General features: G+C 38.5%; 1 protein-coding gene across 3 annotated transcripts in view; it reads left to right on the top strand.

Moving 5' to 3' along the window:
- The window catches only part of ZNF106 (zinc finger protein 106), a 41327-nt gene that overhangs the window by 8172 nt on the left and 9268 nt on the right, over nucleotides 1-23887 (top strand). For 2 of the 3 annotated variants that reach the window (XM_032689759.1, XM_032689758.1), the window contains exons 3-16: nucleotides 1220-1281; nucleotides 4853-5044; nucleotides 7260-9350; nucleotides 10137-10767; nucleotides 11635-11704; nucleotides 13296-13450; nucleotides 13551-13611; nucleotides 13894-14235; nucleotides 18007-18787; nucleotides 19163-19218; nucleotides 19713-19858; nucleotides 20161-20295; nucleotides 21213-21329; nucleotides 22159-22350. In XM_032689759.1, coding sequence (XP_032545650.1) covers nucleotides 1220-1281; nucleotides 4853-5044; nucleotides 7260-9350; nucleotides 10137-10767; nucleotides 11635-11704; nucleotides 13296-13450; nucleotides 13551-13611; nucleotides 13894-14235; nucleotides 18007-18787; nucleotides 19163-19218; nucleotides 19713-19858; nucleotides 20161-20295; nucleotides 21213-21329; nucleotides 22159-22350 — 5031 coding nt within the window. The remainder of the gene's footprint in view (nucleotides 1-1219; nucleotides 1282-4852; nucleotides 5045-7259; nucleotides 9351-10136; nucleotides 10768-11634; nucleotides 11705-13295; nucleotides 13451-13550; nucleotides 13612-13893; nucleotides 14236-18006; nucleotides 18788-19162; nucleotides 19219-19712; nucleotides 19859-20160; nucleotides 20296-21212; nucleotides 21330-22158; nucleotides 22351-23887) is intronic. The other variant, XM_032689760.1, reaches the window with a different exon arrangement.

Raw genomic sequence — 23887 nt, 5'->3', positions numbered from 1 at the left:
TATTGTAAAATTGTGTGAAGTGCAGTTTCCGTCTACTACATATATATTACTCTAGGTCTATCGTGAAGAATATTTTTGCATGTGCTTTGGAGTATCTTTCTTGAAATAAACTGTGCAATATGCTTGATTCTGAATGCTAGAAATGATGAGGTCTTTGAGTTTTTTATATTATTTTATAAAGATACTAAAGTGAAAAACACAGTCATTTTGCTGTAAATTGTGATGTGTTAAGAATACTGTAATACACAGTTTATTTTAATTCCCTTTGAGAAGTCTATGTTTCCATACGAAAGGACAAAGTGGAATTGTATAGCACAACATGTATTTTCATTAATGGATCAGTTTGGTGTGCATCTTCTGTGTACTGCATATTATGCAAAGTCTGTGTTGAAACTGGGTGTCTCTTAGCGGACCTTCATGTATTGCTTAGCCACATGGCGTGTGGAGATGTTACAAATGCCAGTGTGATAATTCACACAAGTCTTCAAGGTTGATGTTCCTTTCCCTTTGAACATGAGATTTCAAGGGCTAAGGAGAACAGTGATTAGTATCTGTTCTTTGAAGATTTCCAAACACTTTGACTCAAACACCAAAAGAAAGTTAAATGTTCTGAACTGCTTGTTTTTGCTGAATGATGAATGTTCTTGCTCTTCCAGCAGCTCCCTTTCAGGAATTAATTATAGCAGCACTGCAATTCATGGATCGAGGTTGCTGTAAACAACAAACTGACATCTCAGTTTCTGAAGTGCATCTAGCAGAGCAAAATAGTATGTGATGATGAAATTGCAGCTATATTATTACACAAATACAGAGAAATTGCTCAGATTGCCCAGGAAAACTGTTTTAAGTGTTGTGATTCTGAAGAGTGGTATCAATAAGACTTTTAATTAAAATGACTATCAACAGTAATTTGTAAAAAATTAATCCAATAAGCTTTACTACATGCACTGTTATTCATCTTTCTTCTGGAATTCTGCTTTCCGTGTGTTGAATGTTAAGGATTTCTGTGTGTCCTTCCTCAGGAAGGGTGACGTATAACTTCCTGAAAGCACGCCTACTGGTGCTTTCACAGTCACAGAAACAGGAATGGCAACTGCTACAGCCCTATAGGAGTAGAGTACACCTTTGTGCAAAGCAGGAGAGTTCTCAAAAGTGAGCTTTTCACATATAATATTACCGTTTTGTTTTGACCAATTTTATTTTTTTTCCCATGTTGAAGGAGATGGAAGAACACATGAGAAGCATGCTTCACCACAGAGAACTTGAAAACTTGAAGGGAAGGTATGAGAACAATCTTGCATCCTTCCTCTCTGTGCATTTAGTATGTCACTCTCTGGAAGAGCTCGTGACGTATTTCCCATACAAGCAGAATTGCACAATTTATTTTTATGTATCACTTGATAGGATGCCTTGTCATAAAGCTGGCAATGAACATGTTCTCTTAATGCCAGGAACTCAGGAGGCAAACAGAAAAGCTCATCTGCATTTCTTGGACTGCAGTGAAATAAAATTACTTTATTCTAGGCGGTTTCATGCTTGGTTTCTTGGAAGCACTAGAATTCTGCCTTTGGCAGAATCATCAACACTGATGTTTTCCTTTTTAAAATGTTTTGGGATTTTTTAAGTTTTCAATGATGTAGAAACAGATGTTAATCTTTTAAAACACTGTGAGAAGACTGATATCTGCTTGAGTGACTGCCTTGTCGCTTGCTGTCCTGGTCCAGTTGTGTGGTTAAGGGATTTTACCATGGTGGATGGTGTTTTCTTTCTGGTTTCCTTGATTTTATTTGCAACTTTTGGAAAGTAGAAAGAAGGAGTTAAAGGATATTCAAATATCATCCTAATAATATGGAATCAAGTTGCAAGCAGAGTATACTTAAAAGGCATTTTCAGGTATGTGGATTTTGACATAGCCAGAGAGAATTAAATACTATCAAATACCTAAGTATTTAATCATCTTGCAGCACAAATTTTATATGGAAATGGCAAATCTCTTTTAAATGTCTTTTAAAGGACTAAGAAGTAATCCTCTTTTCAACTCTTAGAGGTGTGGAAGATTCATCGTGTCATGACGTGTCTTATACCCTGGGAAGGTGGACTCCTTCTGTTCACCAGAGATAAGATGCCAAATAAGTGAAATTTTCAGCTGATCTCAAAATAATTGTTAGAAGAACAGAAATGCTCTACAAGTTAGCTAACCAGAAGCCAAAAAGCTTCTAGTGCAGAGAGCATTCTGGTTTCAGAGCAGCCCTACCCCAGCTGTTCATTAACAGAAGAAATCCTTTTCATACTCAACAGAACAGATCTCAACTGGCATGATGCACTTGATCGCAGCCACATCTGCAGAACATGTCTAGCTCCCAAGACCCCATTGTGTGGGGCACTGCAGAGAAGGAAACAAAATTATCTGGGTTTTTTCTGGTTTTGTTGTATATTCTTTTCAACTAAGTAGCTGTATGAGGAACATTGAGTCTACAGTCTCAAGTACACATCTAGTAAATAAAGCTCTTGGCTGCTTTTATATTGAGAATACTTCTGTCACGTTTACCTCAAACTTCTTTTGGCTGCCTTGTTGAACAACTAAGATTATGTGGTGTTCCCGTATGGTAGGGGAATGTGTAGACATGATCAGTGTGTGTCATGGAGTGTGCTAATTCTGACTGGTATTAATGGGGATAAGGAAAGAAAAGACCTGAAGGAAATCTAAATTTCCTTAAGTGATCTCCTAGCTAATTAATTTTCAATTAAAGCAGTTGTTCATATAGAAAAAAATAGTGGTTTTTCTTTGGGCTCATGTAGATTAACAGCAATCAGAGAAGTCTAGTCACTAGCCACCTGAGTCTTCAGACTGTCAGTTGGTACAAAAACTACAGCTTTGTAATTAGTAACTCTCAAGTTAGAAGTGATAGACACAAGTTCTTTGTCCTCAGGCCAGCTGCTAAATCACTGGCTTTGTCCAAAGTAAATACAACTTTTTGCATTTATTTAGTTAGTCTATAAATGAGGATGATAAAAAATTTATGGAAGAATTGAACCATTGATCTTATGAAGGATGTGGATTGTTCTCTAAAACCTAATTAGTACCACTGGGGTATGTTTCTTGTTGAAGTGTCCTGTTTGAAATTATGTAAAAAGAATGTATTTTTCAGCTTTGTGTGCTGACATAAGTTAAAAATAAGACTTACTAGCTATGCATAACTGTGCTATTTATGAGTGTGGAGAGGGTTCTTCCAACAGCATTAGTAAATTTAGTGATTTGGTTATCTCTGTTGGATTAATGAGATAGCCCAAAGTACAATATATAGTATTTGGGCTTTGAATATTTATTAGTGAGTGTGAAGTGTGCAAATTGAAGTACACCCAACTCTGGAAAATACAGACTAAATTTGGAAGCTACTGACCTTGTAAAAAAAATTTATCCAGATGTTTAATCTGAAATTAGTTAGGCTGCAATATACAAAATAATTAAATATAAAAATTCTAATTTTTAATACTTAGTCTGTTTAAAATTAAATCCTTTCTAGCTGTGAATGACTGCATTGGTTAAATATCTCAACTACTTTAGTAGGAAAACTACTGATATCCTTGATAAATAAAACATAGCTGCTGACACTTCATTAACTACTCTGATAAGGATGTTGCCTTAATATCTTGAGTGAAGGTGCATCTTTTCGTCTTTTTCTCATTTTATTTTTAACTGTTACCTAGAAAAAATGAGGATTCAAAAAGATGTTTGTCTTTTTCCTTTATGGATCCTACTTTCTTGACCTCAGTCATGAACTGTGTGTTGGTATTAAACTTCCATTCTAAGAATTTGGTCTCAAGTGTGTCATGGGGACATGCAGATCTGCTTTTATTAGCTGGCAGAATTGAAAAAAGTATTGTGGATGCACTCAGTGAGTCCTAACTTGGTCCTGCTGAGTTATTTGCAGTGGACTATGCTCTGGTTAATTTTTTTCTGATTTTTTTTTTTTTACCTGGTGAACATATTTTCCTTGTTTAGGTTTCTTATTAACAACGTATTTCCTTAAGACTGGAGTATTGAAAGCATTTGTCTGAAGAACAAATATGGTATTTTTAGAAATATGAATTTCTTAAAAAGAAAAAAGGTAAAAAAATCTTGTAACCTTAATCCAGTATTCACTGAAATATGAGTAAAGCCATTTGTCTGACACAGCTGTCAACTTTCTCCAGCTGAAATAATTTCTGTATTTTTTAAGATAAGTCCTCTAAAGTAGAAAGTAGACTTCATGCACACTTGAACCAAATAAAGTACAGTGAACTGAAGACACCCTCCTATCACTCAGTGTGCTGTGGAGTCTTTGGATTCCAGGCAGCAGTCTCAGCTGTCCCAGTTTAGGTTATGTTGTATCAGGATTGGCTGTATCCATGTACTGCCTCCTCCCTTTTCTAAATTTCACTGGGGGAAGGCTCAGGGCAAGGATTAAATGTAGAAGCTGTCACCAGGCTTCCCCAGTGCAGCTGGCACCATGGAAGGGCTTCAGAGCTCCTGCTAGCTCTGTAAGCCTTCCACTCTGCCTCCTCGCTCACTATGTTTCCTCTGAAAAGATTTTGAGTACAACAATTCAAGAAGAATTCCTCCTACCAGTTAACGCAGCTTTATTACCAAGTCTCTTACCTCTTGATTGTTGGAAAAAAAATCTTTTAAAAATTGACCATCAAAAAACTAAACCTTGAAAGAAAAAGCTAGAGAATTCAAGTAACTTAAATACACTGAACAAAACCTAGTTGCCGTGAACTCAAGGACATTCAGAGGAAACAAAGTAAGACCAGAGGTGCCTGCCATGCCTGTTGGCAGAGTTGAAAGTCCACCCTCTGCCTCTCTTCCTAGGGAAAGCAACCATGAATGCCGGGTGTGCAGAGTGACATTGGTGGGTTTGTCATCATATGCCAAGCACATCTCCAGCCAGTTGCACAAAGACAATGTTAATGCCCATGACAGAAAAGAGGAAGAGAAAGAAGAGGCAGAAGAAGAATACCTTGACAAAGAACTCATTCAACTAATCAAGCAAAAGAAGGAACGGTGAGTTTTCCTTTCTCCTCTTAGGTACAGAATTGCTTTTAACACAGTGAAGATACACTCTAAGGCTCAGGTGTTCATGAAGTGTAAACTGCCTGTAGCCAGTGTACTTGTTGTGAGAACAATCCGAGAGACCTGTGTGGATATCATAGTTTAAATGTGTAAATGTGCTTCTGCTGAATGTTCTTGTTCTGTTGAGCTACTACTAGTAAAGAAGTACCAGTATTTTCCATTATGGGTAAAAAGAGTCCCCAGTGTTGTATCTTGTGTTTTGAGAGCCCTAATGTTTTTATTTTAATATTTTACACCCTTTTGACTGAAAGGTTTAATAAATGTGACAGTAATGCTAATATTTTTTAGGGTGGAGGATGTCTGTAGGAACCTGGCCTTTTAGAAACTGTTGCTGAACATGTTTTGTTATAAAACATTAATCTGTCTATTTTTAAAATTAATTGGATTGTTCTGTCAATGTCACAGTGAGTTCCCATAATCCTTGCATGAAGTTTCTTACCTGTTTTTACCTTGCTGCTTACCACGAGTTAAACATAGTCTATTGGCTCACTATGAAATAGAAGGCTGCAGAGACTAATAAGTGTTGCCTTTTATTTTCCACGTGGCTCTGCACATGTGCATTGCTTGTATGATGTTCCAGTTGGGAATTTATTATTTGAGTAGGTTTATGGCATGGCAATGGTATTAAAGGGGTGTATGATTTTTGAAAGAAGCTCTTGCTTGCTGTGGCTAGAAATTTGAATTAGTGTTTCCAAGTGTTGAAATCTGTTGAGATTATTTGGTTTTGACACCACTCTATCATTCTAGTGTGTCTCTGTGCTGCACAATGGTAATGTTTTCATATTGGTCAATGTAGATAGCAAAAATGTCACTTTTCCTGGTTTTGTGGTAAAGGAGCAATGCTGTCAGTACAGTGTTGTTCTGAGGCAGCTAAAATCTTAGAAAATCTGTCTGCTGGGTGCTCTTTGGAGAAGGGGGAAAACCAGAAAGTACAGGGATTAAGTTACTAATTCAGCAAAATTGTTTCCATTAGATCATAATCTAGTTGAGTCAACTCTTAAAATTTACTGTGTCACTTAAACATCATTTTTTGTCTTAGAGCTCAGATTATTTTACACAGTAGACCAATTCCCATTAGAGAGTAATTATTTAGTAATCTTTTAGCAGAACCAGAATGTATTGAAAACTTAAAGGGTGATGCAATATGAATTTTGAATTTACTCAAATCAATAGTTTTTGGGCAGTGGTGTGAAAGTTTTCTTTCTTGTCCAGGGATCTAGAATGGAAGTATTCCTGTAATGTCAGAATGAAACATTTCTGTAATCAGTTTCTGAAAAAAACTTTTGATTAAAAACTCCTCATTTGGTAGAATAAATACTTTGAACATTTAGACTGCTGATACTGGGAATAGCTGTCGCTATGAAGGTAGCATTTGTCTTTAAAGGCACATGTGATAGTTTGCCATGTGTTCATGGTAAGTTGCCAAGCACAAGTACTATCCAAGTGGCAGGAGACAGTGCTGCTGCAAGGCTCATACAGACTCATTGCTCATACAGACTGTTGGTTAAAACAGGACAAAATATTTTTATATCTTGGGAGCAACTTTTGTGGATGTTTTATATTTGTGCTTTAACTTAAACTTTATACACTGAGCCATCATCTCAGTTGTTCTCTCCAATAGGTAGAATAACTGATTTTCCAGCCTAGCTTTTTTTCTGTTCAGTTCACTCTAGTTACACCATCTAACACAAGCATAATAGTCTTCAGAAAAAATAATTATCTCACTGCTAATGAATTTTTCATCTATCAAGATTGTTCAACTTGCAAAATTATACAACATGAAGAAGCTTTTTTTTTTATTATTTTCTTATTAGTCCGATAACTATTAAATAGAAAGGACTATTATCTTTCAAGGTAAAGAGAAGTATTTAAGAATTAGTCTATTGAACTGTCCCTGTGCTAAATCAGTTGGTCTTATAAGAGCAATTTTTAAATTGCCGTATTTAAGTAAAGGTACAACATTAGTTTGGAAAGTCAAACACCACAGAGGCCTGAACAGCAAAGCAGCTCAATAAGTCATCTCTCTTTTTATAATTAATAATAAAAAAATATTTTCTTCCCAGTGCAAATAAAATGCATAAGGCTTGTGGCCTGCTGGATTTCACTAGAATAGCATCAGTTTAGGTTTTTCTCAATTGTTTTGCAGGCAAGCTGAACCAAGCTGTGCAAACCAAGAATTAGAATGTGATGACAGGAGATCACAGAGAAGGAGAGAAGAAAGAGCTACTTACAAAGAAAGAGAAGCTTATGATCAGTCGTCATGGCATCATCATAATGCATCGCAAAGGGACTGGAAGTGGGAAAAGGATGATTATATTAGTCCTAGGCAAGGCAAATTTTCACACTCTCAGAGGAACCTCAATATAAACAGACATTCAGGTGGCCCAAGGGGGCGCTCTGGATGGCACCAGAATGTTTCAGGAAGCTCTTCAAATTGGCATAACTATGGGAATTCTGGAAGTGTTCGGCATCCAAGTGGGCGAGGAGGAGGAACATCAAATTGGCATCACGGTGCCAGAGAAAGAAGTTCTGCGTGGCACTCAGAGGAAACAGGTCATTTTTCTAGCTGGAATTCCAAGAGTTATGGAGGAAACTGGAAACCGAGTCCTCATGGTGCAAATGGCTGGAATTTTGGAAGCTCAGGAGAGTCCTATTTGTCAGAGCCAATTAAATACAATAAGGAAAGGTATCCATGGCAGCGACCAGAGAAAGAGGATGTTCTACCATACAGGAATCGAAGAAATAGGAGTGACTTGCTCGATTTTACTAGCGATAAGCTTCCTTCTGAGGGGGCATTGGATTTTGGTACATCAAAGCAACCAGAAAGCAAAACTTCGAGAGCCAGTGGAAAAAGCGTCAGTCCTTCCAGAGATAAAACATATCGCTGGACTCCCTACCCGTCACAGAAAGCTGCAGAGCAGCAACCATGGTCTGAAGATAATGTTTCTAAAACTCCGGATAAAATGGATTCTGTACTTATGGCTTCTACTGATTCATCAATGAAAGGAAAAACTTGTGAAGTCAGTGTTAGCCTTTCAAAACTTAAAAACCAGGAAGAATCTTCCTCTTCTAATGTAACCTCAGATCACCTTGATTCTTGCCAGGTAATGAAAGACTGTTCCAGTGGTGAAAAGCCTAACAAAGATGATAGTGGAAGTAATAAGATGCCATCACTGAAATCCCCTCTTCTGAATATCGCAGATACGAAGTTATCCTTGACAAAGCAAGACACAAACAGTCTCTTAAAAAATGTCAAGCTTCTTTTATCCTCAACTGGTAGTGAAGAGCAGAATCATTTGAATGCGGTGAACTTGGAAACAAATGGTTTCTCCTCTTATTCATCAAAGCTGCATGGTGCTTGTGCTGGTAACTTATATGACAACAAAGATGTACTTGGTAGCAATCTTGGAGAGCCTGTTAATTACTTAAGTGAAGCAGAACAAAATCCTGAAGATGTTCAGTCCAACCATTCCTTGCAAAATGCTCCCTTAAGCTCTTGCAAGGATACAAGTGACCAGAATAGGGAAGAAACTGGGAAAGCATTGCCAAAGAAGGAGTTCAGACTAGATTCATTACAAGATGTGAGCGGTGATGATTTAATGGGAAGTGAGAAGTCAGAAGCAAGTGTTGACAAGTTGGGTTCTTCTGTTAGGTCTTGTTTACCCTGTGATACTCCTGAAGGTAGACTTGCCACCTCTGAAAAGAAAGATGATGAAAAGCTAGCTGCTTCAAGTATTACTTCCACTGAACTAAAAAATTTTACATTTCGGATGGAATCCACAGTTTCTCCATCAAGCAGTCAGGATGGTTTGCATGTGAATTTGAAAACCTCGCAGGATGGAGAAGGGAATGAAGAGTGTGTCAAGTCACATGATCAATTTGAAATGGAAGGTTTTGAAAATCCTTCAGATAACGAGCTTCAGAAAGGAGGAAGCCAGTCAGGAGGCCTTCTTCCTGATTTAAGCAAACTTGGCCTCCCTGCTTCTCTGCAAAGAGATCTGACACGGCATATTAGTCTGAAGAGCAAAGTCGGGGCACATCTCCCAGAGCCCAATCTCAATAACGCACGGCGCATTCGGAATGTGAGTGGCCATCGGAGAAGTGAGGCAGAGAAGGAGTCGGGGCTTAAACCCACCCTCAGGCAGATTCTTAGTGCTTCCCGGCGAAATGTAAACTGGGATCAGGTCATCCAGCAGGTAACCAAGAAGAAACAGGAACTTGGCAAAGGTTTACCAAGGTTGGTAGCTTTCCTCTACCATTCCTCTCTGGCCATGTTGAGGGGGGAGGGTTATTTTTCTCCGTATCTGAAATGAACTCCAAAATCTTAAAACTAAGACTTCATAATGAAGCTTGCTATACCCTGATCTTTTGCATATACGAATAATATAGCGTTTTCATCATTGCTGCTGTGAACGTCTATCCATAGGTAAGTAATAGTAATCTGATTAATACATTCTGATCAGTTCATAATGGTTACTTTAATATCTGAATATGGATGGTAACAATATGTCTGTTTTTCCAGTTCTGGTAATTGGAAGAATGTAAAAATGCCATCAGGATGGGAACAATGCTGCTTATTTCCTTTTTTATTCAGGACTACAAGAAATGCTTGCATTGCTGCAGGCAGTATAAATGCTCCCTTTTCATTTGTTAATCTTTTGTTTTGATACACAGTTTGCTTTTGTATTTAGAGGAAGCACTTACATAATACTACATTTTTGAAAGTTTCTTTAAACCTGGTTTTTTGAAGCACCTTGAACAGGCACAAAACTGGTTTGGAATAATTGTAACAACATGATTTCTGACTTGAAAATCATGCTGTCAGTTCTTAGCCACTAAATCTGGTTATGTGATATGCAAAAGATATTCCATTGCCAGATGAGGTAGAAAGCACAGAATACCAGTGTAATGACTTGTCAGATCTCTTAATGCACTACTGTGCATTTGGGGGAGGGAAAGGCTTCTCTCTATATTTAGCTGGCTTGTAACGTGTGTATTTATTTTTCTTTTTATCTCGTTAAAGGTTTGGCATAGAAATGGTGCCTCTTGTTCAAAATGAGCAAGAGGGTCTAGAACTCAGTGAAGATTCTGATCTGTCTACTCTGGAAGGATTCCAGTGGGAAGGCATTTCCTTAGCAGTGTCTGGCTCAGCCAGAAAACGTAGCTTTTCTGAAAGCAGTGTCATAGCAGACAGAAATCCTTCTGCTTATAGCTTTTTCAGTGAACAAGCCAAAATAAAAGAAAGTGGGCAAAGGCAAATAATTGAAGCCAGCCACTCACATCACATAACATCTGGATATGAGGCAAGCACTGACATTGAGGCTGACCAGAAACAGGAGACAGAGGCATCATCTCTTAATTTGTCACCTTTTATGTCTGAAAGAACTGAGACTACTGGAAGAAGTCACAGCCTAGAGGCTGCCTCTGAGATCACAGGCCTCACAAAACAAGACCAGGAGAGCCCAGAGAAGAGAACAACTCTTCTTGAAAAACAAAATGTGCTAGAGATCTCAGAAGAGAATCGTCCAGCTTCAAATAGTACTTCACTTCTTGCAGTGTCTAATAACATAGATGCAGCTACGGATAGTAGCTGCACATCTGGAACTGAACAGAATGACAGCCAAGGACTTGGAAAGAAGCGGAGAGCAACTGGAGTAAGTGTGCAATTCTGTCCAGCTTTGGTGCCCTAAAGATTTATTTTCCCTTTTAATGGTCCTTCAGCCTTGGAATGGTCTTTGCAAGGAGGACTTTCTCCATTTCATTGCCTGATTTGCTTGTTTGACTTAATTTTCTTTAAGAATTTGTTCCATTCTGCTTCCTAGTGCAGGACTTCTGATAATATTTTTTAATTAGTAGAAATGACAAATGCGCTTTATTTGATTTGGTACCTGGCACTCTATGTTGGTAAACAATATGAGCTGTTAAAATATTTCTGTGGAACTACTTGATTTTGTAGCAATAATCTCCATGTTTCCCAATTTAAATGGAAGATAGGTTGTAGTAGAAATTTGCTTTCCTTAGGTGTTCCTGATTTTGTGGTTAAGCAAGGAAAGACAAAGCTTTTTATGAAATTATATGCTTAAAATAGTATTCTTAAATCTAAATTTATTTCACAGTCCTGTCTTGGACTTATCCAAGGGTAAAAAAAAATGTTTCTAATCAAATTCTCAAAATGGCTTTGCTATATGCAGAAAACAATAATTTTAATTCCTCGCTGTGTAATCCTCAACTTAAACTGTAGAACAAAAAATGTGACTCAGGTGTGGTCTTAAACATTTGAGTGAGAAGGCTATCGTCTTCTTTAATATTTCTTCCTACTTGAGTTGAAAATGTGGCACTCATTTTGTTGTCCTCCCTCTTTTACAAGCAGAGCAAAGGATGAGTTATACAAGAATGTGCAAAATAAATTGTGTGTTCTTCTCTGTGGGTACAAGTAATGGTTGAAAAGACAATGGATATTTGACTTTTTGATTTAGACAAAATTGTTCTTGTAACTTGTTAATATATGATTTTACTTGCAGGAGGGATCATCTCCTGAAATCCCCAGTCTAGAAAGAAAGAATAAGAGAAGAAAAATCAAAGGTAAAAAAGGTGAGTGAATATCTCATATATGTATGCATCTGGTGTAGAGGTTAAAACACCCAGCAGTATTTTGGCTTGGCTAAAGTACTAGTTCCTTAATGTTACTTTGATGCTTCTTGGGCACTTAATGAAGGTCGTAGGGTAAACTGCTCACAAGTCTGCAACACGTTCTTCTTTGTGGACTTGTATCTTTATTTGTCAGAAGTTGTTTCTAAGAAAAGGCTATGTGCGTCGTTTCTGCCTGCAGTTCATGTTCCTTGTTGTGCAGATGGGACCTTTGCTTTACCCTGCTCAGAGAAGTGAGGTTTGTTGCCTCTTTAGATGGAAGTTCTGAAGGGAGAAGCGCCCATTGCTCCCTTCTAATTTGCCGTGCACGTTTCCCTTTCCAATTCTGGGTGGTAATACCAGAAAATTTGTACTCTGTATAATTTTCTCTGTGTTCTGTTTTTGACATTTCTGGCAACACTTTCTAATTTTACTCCTCCTTCCCTGTTCTTAATGGAAATGAATGTAGAATGCCTAGCTCCTTCCTGCTCCTGACCGAAGAAAACTCTTATTCTGGCATTAGACAGATCTTTCTCAATGATGCCTAACACATCTGCATCACCATATATCAAAATGAACCATCTGTGTTTTAGGCCGAATATTTCTTTGGGAACTAAATCATTGCAACACCATCTGGGAGCTTTGGGGTCCAGAGGATGGCTTTCAAATGTTCCATTTATCTTCCTTTTGTTATTTATTTATTGATATTAACAGTTGTTTGGAATGCAGAGCAATTAATGTGGATTTTTTTGTGGGAACTAATATTTCACTACTTGAAAAGGTGGGGTTGTTTATAGGCCTCTGTGTTCAATGACTAGCGTCCATTATAGAGACTAATAACACATTGTACTTAGTAAAATCTCTATTTCCCGTTAGTTTGCTTTAACATCATGTGTAGTTTGCTTTAAGTCTACAACTAGACAGTGACCAAACTGAAATTCAATTTGTTTAGAGAATATCTGTAATGCCTGAGGTCTTTAGGAAGTTGCATAGAAGGAGCTTTTACTGAGTACAGTGCTCAGAGGCTCTTTCTGAAGAGATTGCAAACATGAGTCTTATGGCCCAAAATGATCCTGAATAGTAAGCTATTTTTTTATTGTTGGGTTTTTTTTCTCTTAAGCAGCCTTCCTTGACTTCTGAATTAACTGAATAATTTATCGTGTTTAGCTTGAATTTGCCTTCACCTTTTGATTATGTTAATGGCAGGTGTATATTTGTATTTCATGTACACATGTACTTCAAGAAAAGATCTTTGTGGAAGAGATTTACTTTGTTTAGCTAAACTGAATCATTGCTGGCAAGACTTTGAAATAGTTACTAGAGTCAAAGTGGAGATCCTGTAAAGAGGAATACTCGACTGTGCTCTTCTTCCATGTAGACATGGCTTATTCCTGTGCATAAATACTCTGTTTCAGCTTCTTGTGTGATTATTAATGCTTGACCTAATTTATGTGATTTTTACATTCTGAGGTGTTAGTATTTATTGTGGTGTCATGTGTAATGTATCTTAATGTACTGTTCAGTACAATCACTCTACATTGTGTTTCTTTTTCAGAACGTTCTCAGGTAGACCAGTTGTTGGCTATTTCGCTGAGAGAAGAAGAATTAAGCAAGTCCCTGCAAAATGTGGACACCAGTCTCTTGCAGGCTAGGGCTGCCCTGCAGGCTGCATATGTCGAGGTTCAACGGTTCCTTGTATTAAAGCAACAGGTAACAGTGGGCTTTTGAAACTGTCTGAACTACAAGTTAGCAGCCTGAAAAACTGCCTGTTAAATCAGTAGAACTGATACAAACCACAATTGTTTTGCAGATAACAATGGAAATGAGCACACTGAGAAGTCAGAGAATTGAGATCTTACAGGGGCTACAAGGTACAAGATACCATAAAACTACAACAGAATGCTGACTTTCATATTCTTGAATCTGCTTCTTTTAACTGTGCAATAAAATTGTAGACTTTCAAAATGAGGTCTTCATTTCAAGTGTGATCTGTCGATTTTGGTAGTGCCATCTAGTGGCTTTTTGTCAAACTTTTCTCTTCCTTGACTGTCTGCAAGAAATGAGCTCTTGACACAAGTAAATTTTATTGTAAAATATGAACATTTTTGTTCTGTCTGGGTTTTTTATTTATTTATTTTGTCTCTTGACATTAGAAACCTATGAACCTTCTGAACTCTCAGAGCAACTTCCCTGCAGTGTCTTAAGTGAGAGAAGAAACAGCAAATCTCAGATGGCAGCTGACTTAATTCCTGCAGGCCCTCTCCAGCCCCTTTTGGACCCTTTGTATTCTTCTGTACCTCCACTAGGATCTTCTGTTCATGTAAACACGCCATCACCATTCCAGTCTTCTGGCAGCACACCTGCCGATGCTCCTGACTCCTCAGTACAAGTTAAACGAGAACCTATGTCTCCAAAAGGCATAAAGGAAAATGTGAATTCTGTACTCCAGAGTTCTCCATGTGCTTCACGAGCAGAAGAAGTAGAGCAGAAGGATGGTATGTGTAGATTTGCTGTGTTATAAGAAAATTAGCTTTAAGAAAATAAGGAAATTAATTTTTTCCCCAAAGGAATATAAGTTGTGTCTGTCATGCAGGGGTAAACTCCCATTAACTTGTGTAGGACTAACTAGTTTTGCTTTAAAAATAGAACAAACATGAATTTGAAGGTTATATCCTCTTGGAATAATTTAGTTAACTAAAATTAAAAAAAACAGCCAAAACAAGAAAAAAACCCCAACAAACCGTAACATCTCCTCTATAATTTTTGTCTTCTACTCGGCATTATTTAATGAGTGTTGGTAGCTAAAAAGTCTGCTTACAAAGGAAAAACGTGTACCTGAAAATATAAAAAAATATTTAAAAAAAAAAGTTATGACCTACTACATTGAGAGTATTCTGTGTTTTAATTGGGCTCTGTTGAATAAGCACAAAGAGTATCATTTGTAGTATTAAGAAAATAACACTCCATCTTCTCCTAACTAGATGTTAGGCACTGTTCACTCACGTGAGGGGAGTGGGAGTGAGTAGGGGAGGGCTAGCAATGAAGATAGGGGTTTACTTTTGTCTGGAGGAGAAACAGGTGAATTAACCACTAATGGGAGAGCTACTGCCTCAGGAAAATGATATCTTAATGGCTATAGATGAAATAGCTAATTCTTTATTTAGACAGTTTAAAACCCATAAAACCTGTGTACTGTAGTCTGTGGTTAAAGGCTTAAATGCTATTGGTAGTTTCCACTGCAACTTGCTACTGTGACTGAAGGTAGAAAGAGATTAAAAGCTTAATTATCCCTTACTTTCCTAAAAGCCTGTGAAGTCAAGCAAGGTGACTCTAATGACAGTTGTTTGTCTGCCATAACAATGTCACTTGCCCAAACCCTTAACTCAGACAATTTGAGATAAAGATTCATAAGATCAATCATTGTTGAAGATAGCCAACACAATTTTTTTTCCCTTCAACTGAAGTGGAAAATACTATTGGAAAAAAACACATTCTACTTTTATAAACACATTTTTTTCTCAAGCACAAGATAAATGTTGGCTGAATTGAAGCTTAGACTTCTTTAAATACAAGAATTTGATTTTTTTTTTTAGCTTATTTCAGTTTGCTTTGGATGTGGAATTTTTTATAAATAGTGTTCTTTGTGGTTTTTTAGTCCCCATTGCATTTCCTGTCTACCACTCCATTACATTATATTAATGTAGTATTGTGAATTTTGCTTCATCTCTTTTTGGAGGATTTGACAGGGACTGTGAAGCTTTGGGGGTGTACACTTAAGTAAACTCGGGACAGGGGGAGAATCAGCTTTTGTGTTTTGTTTCCACTGGTAAAGCTCAGCTTTTGAGAAGCCACTACCTTTTCCTCACTTCCCTGTTTTTATTGGTATATGCCATACTGTTATGCGTAAACATCAGTGAAAAGAAGTGTCGTTTTTCTTTCATGTTAGAGTTGGAAAACTGAGAATAAAGATTTACTGATCACTCTCTGCAGTGGCACGCAGTGCCTTGCTTGCAGAATCTTCAGACTTCACAACAGAGAAGCTGAAAAGGTTTTTTATTTTTTTCTTATGAAGATGAATCTTCACTGTGTAGCTATATTTATTACTTCAATAATTATTAGAAATCTCTTAATCACATTAGTGTATTTTTCAGTTTTCTACAAACTTATTTTTGACATGTTAAAAGCAAGAATATTCTTTGGTGTTTGTTTGTCAAGCAAACATAGTTTTGGTATTGATGAACTTCTGTATGTGCTACATTTAAAATGGGTCTGCCATCAGATGAATTTAGTAATTTGGAGGGGAAATAAGCATTTACCATCAGGTAAAATCTGTAATCTCGGGAAGTGGAGTTTTCTCTGGGGCAGTCTGTTTACTTCTTTGGGGTTTAACATTTGGCTTGTTAGCTTCCCTAGGAGGTTAGCTCAGCCTTGCTTTGAAGAAGCTGATTGCATTTGGTTTCCCCTAATTGTCAGGAATCTCTCCCACCTGCAAAACTGAGTGATTCTGTTTTTTTACACTATCATGGTGATTTTCTACTTTTTTTCTTAACACTTGCAGTACTCCAAGTGCTGAGAATAACTTTTGGGTTTAGAAATTTCAGTTTAAGTTGCTGGTTACTATTATTTTCCTGTTCTAAAGCAGCCAGGTTCCTTCCTTGCCCCTCCCAGTGGGAAATGAGTGACACGTGATATTAGAGTCATATTCACAATTTCAGGGTTTGTGTGCCTTCTTACGAGAATAATTCAACACAGTAACTGTTCAGACTTCATCTAAGCATTCATTTATTCCGTATAGAGAATATCAGATTTTACAGCTGTGTATAACAGTTATGTGTCCAGAGGAAAACATCTTTCCATTGATTTATTTTAAATGCAACATACCCTACGGGTTGTCAACAAGTTCTAGTTTTATCTTGGAATTTCCCATCTGAGGAAGGCGTGGGTGAGATATTCTCATTTTGGCTGTTTCTAGTTGGATGTGTAATTCCAAAGTGTCTCATTTATACTGTGACGTGTAATGTGCTTTTGGCTAAACATTACTATAGGATTAGTTTGGTGGTTTCTGAGAGTGAAACGGGAATGTTTCAAATACTACCAGCTTCCCATTCGCATTGTGTGATCCCACCCAATAAATGCAGTCAACTTGAAACATCCTGTTCTGGATTGTAGTTATTGCAAATGCAACCAGGGAATTTTAGAGTGCAGGAAACAGCTGTTAGATGCTGCCCTTACTAAGGAGAGTTGAGGGATTGCATTCTTTGGTTCATATTAATTAAAATAAATGACAGGGAGAGTATGTTTGCCCCATTGCATAGTCCACCACAGATGAACTAACTAAGTTAAGTAAACCAACTAACTAAAGCCTACCCTCATGGCTTACAGTGCTGCCATTCCCTGGATGTGGTACAATGCTGCAGAGTGGGTTGTGCATGACTCATCAACCTAGAATTATGTCCAAGTAACTTGGTAGAAATAACTAATTCAGATGGGTTCGGCACAAGGTCTTCATACTGTGTCACTGAACAGCTGAGTTGTGCTTGGCATGCATCATTACTACAGCAGTTGTGACAGCTGGTAAGGGAGCACACAGAGAGGAGCGGTAGCATTTTAAGCCAACAATGTAGGATTCACCAAAGATTGTCAGAACTTTAAAAGCATATAGTCGGCCAGCAGCTTGAATGATGTGCGCCATTCCTTTGCTTCTGGCTACACGGATAAACATTTTATTCCCCAGCTATGTTTTTTAAAGGCTGGATAGCTGACTGAAATAGAAGATCTGCATGTGCACATAGTTTTCAACATGTAGGAATATGTACTTTGTGTGTATGGCCAATCTTCGCGAACGAAGATTTGGGAAAGGTCTTTACCCTTCGAGCCTGCGCAGTGGATTTTTTCGGTGAGACACAGTGTGCGCTGAGCTGAGCCCACCCTTTAATCCTAAGGTTCATCTGCCGGGGCCGAGCAAGCTTGGACAGTGGCAGTGAGGTCCTCAGGACGTAGGTTTGTTTAGAGTGACCTTCTCTTAGATGGATGGCCTTACAGGGCTGACGAGCTCCATCTGCCCGGGGGAGTTTCCCTGACTGGGAATTGAACCCAGGCCGCAGCGGTGAGCGTGTTGCATCCTAACCACTGACCACCAGGGGTCCCCCAGGAATATGTACTTTACATGCACAATTAAGTGTAAATGGAAAAATGCAGGGAGAGCCATTTTGCATAAATATTTATTGCTGTACAGATTGAATGTAACGCTCCTCTGTTTTCTTCAGAAGAGACCAACCAGAAAACTTCAGTGTATCCAGTTATCTCTGCAACCATGTCCCTATCAGAGTTGATATCTTGTTTCCAACACAGTAATCAAGATGTCCACAAACCTGCTGCAGACAGAGTAAAGTCTGGACTCCCTGAGAACCCTTCTCCTCAATCACTGTCTGTTTTCAGCAAGAGCGAGGCAAATGATACAGTAGCTGAAGAATTTTTATTGCATCAGTGTAGCACTTCTCTTTCAAAGCATTCAGTCCTCCTAGGAATGCCAATGGATAAAACCCCCAAATTGTCAGCAGAACCATCTGAGCAACACTTGGCAACCACTGTAGTCCCAGCAGAAAAAGGGAGCAGGAGGAGGAGAAGGTTAAGGAAGAAGAAAACTCTGAGGGCAGCCCATGTGCCAGAGAACAGCGATACAGAGCAGGATATGATTGACTCCAAGCCTGTCCGGAAAGTCAAGGCTGGAAAGGTTCCTAAAGGAGAAAAAGTTACTACATCTACTTCTCCAAGAGAGGAGGATGGAGCTACTGCTCAAAGAGCAAGAAACAAAGATAAGAATGACAGTGATGCTTCTCTGGAACTAGTGGAAGTTTCAGCACCTCAGTGTGAGGTGGTTGATGTTGGTTCATCAGAGTCAGGAGATGAGAAACCAGACAGTCCATCAAAGAGGGATTCACGCAGCTCTGTGGATCAAGCACTCCTAGAGGCATCTTGCTCTGGTTATGATGAAGTGAGCTCCACCAGTGAAATTGGCACAAATTATAGGAATGATGGGAAAAGAAGGTGAGATTATTGTGGACCTCTCAAAAGTATTTTTCTACAATATTGATGAGGCTTCTCTTTTTTCTTTTTTGTTTTTACTTAGAAAGTCTTACAAAATCAGTGACTTTTTATTTCATTTAGGAGTGACTTAAGAGGGAAAACAAAAACTGACTTGGCTTTTTTGGTCAACAAATGAATGCGTTTTGTTACCTACTAATTTTTCTTAATACGAGAACAAGGCTGCCCTTCATGGAAAGTTTGTGTTTGAGCTTATCTGTCACAACACATTTTGTACTAAGTGCAGAGTCTTGTGTTTTGGAATATTACTTACACCAGTATTTTGTCTGAAAATGAACATGCAAAGTCCAATCTTGCTAATTTTTATTTTTGTTGCAGTGTGGCTGAGACGCAGACTTCCATATCATCACTGAGAGGATCAAAGAACTCCTCAGGTATATCTTTTATGCTTTCCTGCTGATACTTAGTATGTGGTATCTTGCAGGACTTTGAGTTAAGTCTTAATCAGACTGCTTCCAGAGGGGAATTTTGCCTTGAAGATAAAAGCCTGCACTCAAAACTGAAGTGGAAGTGACATCTACTCACATCATCTCTCACTGAATGCTTTGTGCCTTGGCTCCTCCACAGCCCTCTGCCCCCTCCCACTCAAACACTTCTGTTCCACAGTCTCTGTAGAGCTGTAGGAAAAACAATAATACAGTAATTTTTCTATTTTAAAGATATTTCTGGACTTAATGTCATATAAGGTCTTTCTGGCATTTTATATTGCCTTCTGTCACTTCCACACTCCAGCTGGGACCCACAATTAAATTTGACTTCAAGGTACTGAGCCCACTAAATAGTTCTGCTGATTGACAATACAAACAACAGTAGTGTGTTTGCTTAAAAGTGTTCCCATAATCAAAATACATTTATCTCTGTCCTACAGAAGTGTCTTCGGAGCCAGGTGAGGACGAAGAACCTACAGAGGGAACCTTTGAGGGACACCTGGCTGCAGTGAATGCTATTCAGATTTTTGGGAATTTGTTGTATACCTGCTCAGCAGACAAAACTGTTTGTGCCTACAATCTCGTTGTAAGTAAGGTTGTGGGAATGGTGTTAAATGAATTGCAATCAAAAGGTTGTTTTTTTGTAAAGCCTCACTATGTAGCTAAGGAAGCAGCTGCTTTTTCAAGCACGTAATTTATTTTATACTATACTTTTCTTCAAAACTCTCTTCCCTCCCTCCCCAACCCCTTCTGCCTATGGGAGAGGCAAGGAGAGATAGATTGCTGTATGTGTCCTGCTTTTTTTTAGCTGTCCTTCCTTATTCTGTTATACACATATCCTGAGAGGTATTATGGGTGTTTACACTGACACTGTGCTTTCCTTCTTAGAGCAGGAAGTGTGTGGCCATCTTTGAAGGACATACTTCAAAAGTGAACTGCCTTCTGGTTACTCAGACAAATGGGAAGAATGCTGCACTCTACACTGGCTCAAGTGACCACACTATCAACTGTTACAATATCAAGGTACTCAAACTCTGTGTTGGTTAACATATATCTCATTTTTATGCAAGTGTTTCTTTACAAATATAAATTAAAAAAGCCTTTTAAACCCATATAAGCTGGACATAAGCCCTACTTCATACCACCATAGAGTAGAGCAGAAACCCCTCCCCACACAAACAAAACAGCAAAGTATTAACTGATTAACTGCCCAGATCCTTTGGCTAGCTTGTCAGTAGAGTTTTTGCCGAAACAGCATGACATGATCCCAAATGTTGGCAACAACAAAGTGTAGGATGGTTGTTTGGCCATGAATATCATATTTCTCTTGCTGCATTTCTAACTTTATTGCTTATGGAATATGTCTAATTTCATTGTTTGTGGAAGGCACTGCTCTCTGTTCTCTCTCTAGCTGTAGAGCAGCTATAGAGACAGCAGGTGTCTGTTATTCCAAGGGCAGATGAAATAGCAGACTGAGACTTCCTGAAGCTGGATGTTTGAGGGTAAATGATAAGAAGGCTTGTCCAACCTGTGACTTGAAGGACTAGAAAGCAAATATCTGCTTCAGGGAGCAAATTGCCAGAGGTTTTAAACTCTTAAGTTCCCTATGGGGAGTCCTCAACCTCAGCCATGTACAGGGTGGTTTCCATATATACATATATAGTCCGTAGTCTAAATTTCTGTGTACGTTAAAGGTCGTGAATAGAATAAAGTGTTTAGGATTATAACTAGTTTCTGAAGTACAGTCAAGTCTGAGAAATGTTCCTGATTAAAACCAGGATCAAACTGCCATGTGACACCAGATTGTCAGATTTTTTTTCCAGCACTTTTGGTTTAAAAAATGCAGCTTATAGGTGAAAACCATCATTCACTTCAGGCTTTTTTTCTCTGAATTGTTTTCAGTTAATTAAAAAGTTTTAAACACTTCTTTCTATTGCCAGACCAAAGAGTGTATGGAACAATTTAAATTGGAAGATCGAGTGCTCTGTTTACACAGTAGATGGCGGATCCTTTATGCAGGCCTTGCAAATGGCACTGTGGTTACTTTCAGCATAAAGGTTAGTTTAAATATTGGCACCTAAAAGCCTGTTGTGATGCTGTTTCTCTCCACTTTGTGTTTCTTTCCATTCTTTCTCTAGAATAGTAAATGTATTTGTAATGGAAGTATTTTGGTATAATTGGTCACTGTTGGCCCCTTTTGGTCCTTTATTTTGTCTGTGCATGAAGCTATCCCATCCCCTGTCCCTTTGGTTACCTTTCTTTTAGCTGCGGTATTGTTATGTTTTTCCTTAAGGTTCCTCCTGGTCTACCAGCCCTGTGTCATTTCTGACACAGCTGATTATTTGTGAGTCCTCCTTTCTTGCCCTTCAAAGTAGTGTGAGAGAATTTTATGTATTGCTGGTTTTGCCTACTCCTTTTGCAGTTATAAAAGAGAGTCACATGTTTTTCTGGCAAAGAGGTTTTATCAGCAGTCCCCATGATGTTTAAAAATGAATAAAAATTATTATTTAAATGAACTATTTTTTTCCGATTATTCTTTTCATGTATTCTAGACTTAATTTCTCAAATTTATCCTTACAAATTTATCTTATTTTGCATTTTTCTCATAACACTGTTTCCTTTCACTTTTCTGACTCTGCAAGAGGACCTTTGCTAAACAATTAAATATTTTTTTTCAAAGACAGAAAATTGAAGCCTAACATAAAGAGTTATTTCCTTGATTTGGAAACTTAGTTGTTAAGATGCAACTCTTACTAATGCTGAAATTGGGTTACTAAACTGAAATCAGATGCTTTAACAAGTACAACACAAAAAGGACTCAATGGTCTAGTCAGTGTCATAGCAAAGTTTTAATTCCTAAATACCATTTTTTTCTTCCCCCAACAGAATAATAAACAGGTTGATACCTTTGAATGCCATGGCCCTAGAGCAGTGAGCTGTCTAGCCACAGCTCAGGAAGGAGCACGCAAGTTGTTGGTAGTGGGTTCCTATGACTGCACCATCAGCGTGCGAGATGCACGGAATGGACTGCTTCTCAGAACCCTGGAAGGTCACAGCAAGACTATACTCTGCATGAAGGCAAGTGTCTCTGAAAACAACATTTTTGACAAAGAATGCTTAAAATTATGTGTATTTTCTTCTTCATCTACTAGTGAACAGGTTGCGATAGGAAATAGAGGATTTCTCTGTTTTAAATTATAAAACCCGAGTAATCTGGTAGGAGAATTGTCTCTGTGTGGCTGCCATATCACATGTCCCCCGTTGCCACATCTACGTATGTTTTTTGAACACTCAGGGATGGTGGTTTCACCACTTCCTTGAGCAGCCTGTTCTAATGCCTGACCATCCTTTCAGTGAAGAAATTTTTCCTAATATTTATTCTAAACCTCCTCTGGTGCAATTTAAGGCTTTTTCCTCTTGTCCCGTCACTTGTTACCTAGGAGAAGGGGCTGACCCCCACCTCACTACAACCTCTTTTCAGGTAGTTACAGAGAGCAATAAGGTCTCCCCTGAGCCTTCTTTTCTCCAGGCTAAACAACCCCAGCTCTCTCAGCCACTCCTCATACAATTTGTGCTCTAAACCCTTCACCAGCTTTGTTGCCTACCTTTAGACACATTCCAGCACTTCAATGTCTTTCCAAAACTGAACACAACACTCAAGGTGTGGCCTCACCAGTGCTGAGTACTGGAATACAGTCACTGCCCTGGTCGTGCTGGCCACACTATTTCTGATACAGGCCAGGATGCCATTGGCCTTCTTGGCCACCTGGTCACACTGCTGGCTTATGTTCAGCCACTATCAACCAGCATCCTCAGATCCTTTTCGTCCAGGCAGCTTTCCATCCACTCTTCCTGAAGCCTAGTGTTGCATGGGGTTGTTGTGATCCAAGGGCAAGACCTATGTAGAAAGCACGTTTATTTCATGTTATTAGAAGATTTAGGGGATTTTTAAATGTGAGTTTGCCAACAGAAGGAAAGTTGGGGAAAAGGTGAAGCTAGTCTTCATGTAACCTGATAGTACAAACCTCAGAGGAAACTGGAAAAAATGAACTCAAGAAGTATTCTTTTTTAATAGCAGAATCACTAACTTATTTACAGGTTTCTGGCTCCTGAAATTATGAGATGGAACATGTGCTTGTCTGACTGTTTTGCTGTGACCACTATCATGTAACAGATAGGCGATGACTTCCATAAATTGTTTGTCACTTTATTTATTGTAGTGCTGTGGCACAGCCCTTTTTGCCCTGCAGAGTGTCCTAATTCTTCTTCAATGACAGCATACCGTGGTCCCTTCTTGATCCATGATGGATCTGGTGAGCTTTCTTCCTAGAGTAGTACTAGTTAGGAGCATTGTTCTTCTTACATGAGCAGAATATAAGTACACAGCATATCCAAAATTTCAGGAAACAGTGGGCTTTAGTGTGCACGTGCAGAGCAGCATTCTGCATTCAGTTTGCTTGATCCCTGATTTGCTGCTGACCTGTGCCTGAGAATTGTCCACAGGTAGAATGAATTAGCCTGGTGGACTGCAAGTCAAACAGCTTCTTATGTCAGTTGCAAAGTGTCAAAAGTCATAGTTAGGATATTATAATATATTTGCTAGCTCTTAGGTAAA

The sequence above is a fragment of the Chiroxiphia lanceolata genome, chromosome 6, assembly GCF_009829145.1.
Source record: "Chiroxiphia lanceolata isolate bChiLan1 chromosome 6, bChiLan1.pri, whole genome shotgun sequence".
NCBI lineage: Eukaryota > Metazoa > Chordata > Aves > Passeriformes > Pipridae > Chiroxiphia > Chiroxiphia lanceolata.
The sequence above is the reverse complement of the archived record's forward strand: the minus strand, read 5'-3'. Positions and strand labels throughout refer to the sequence as shown.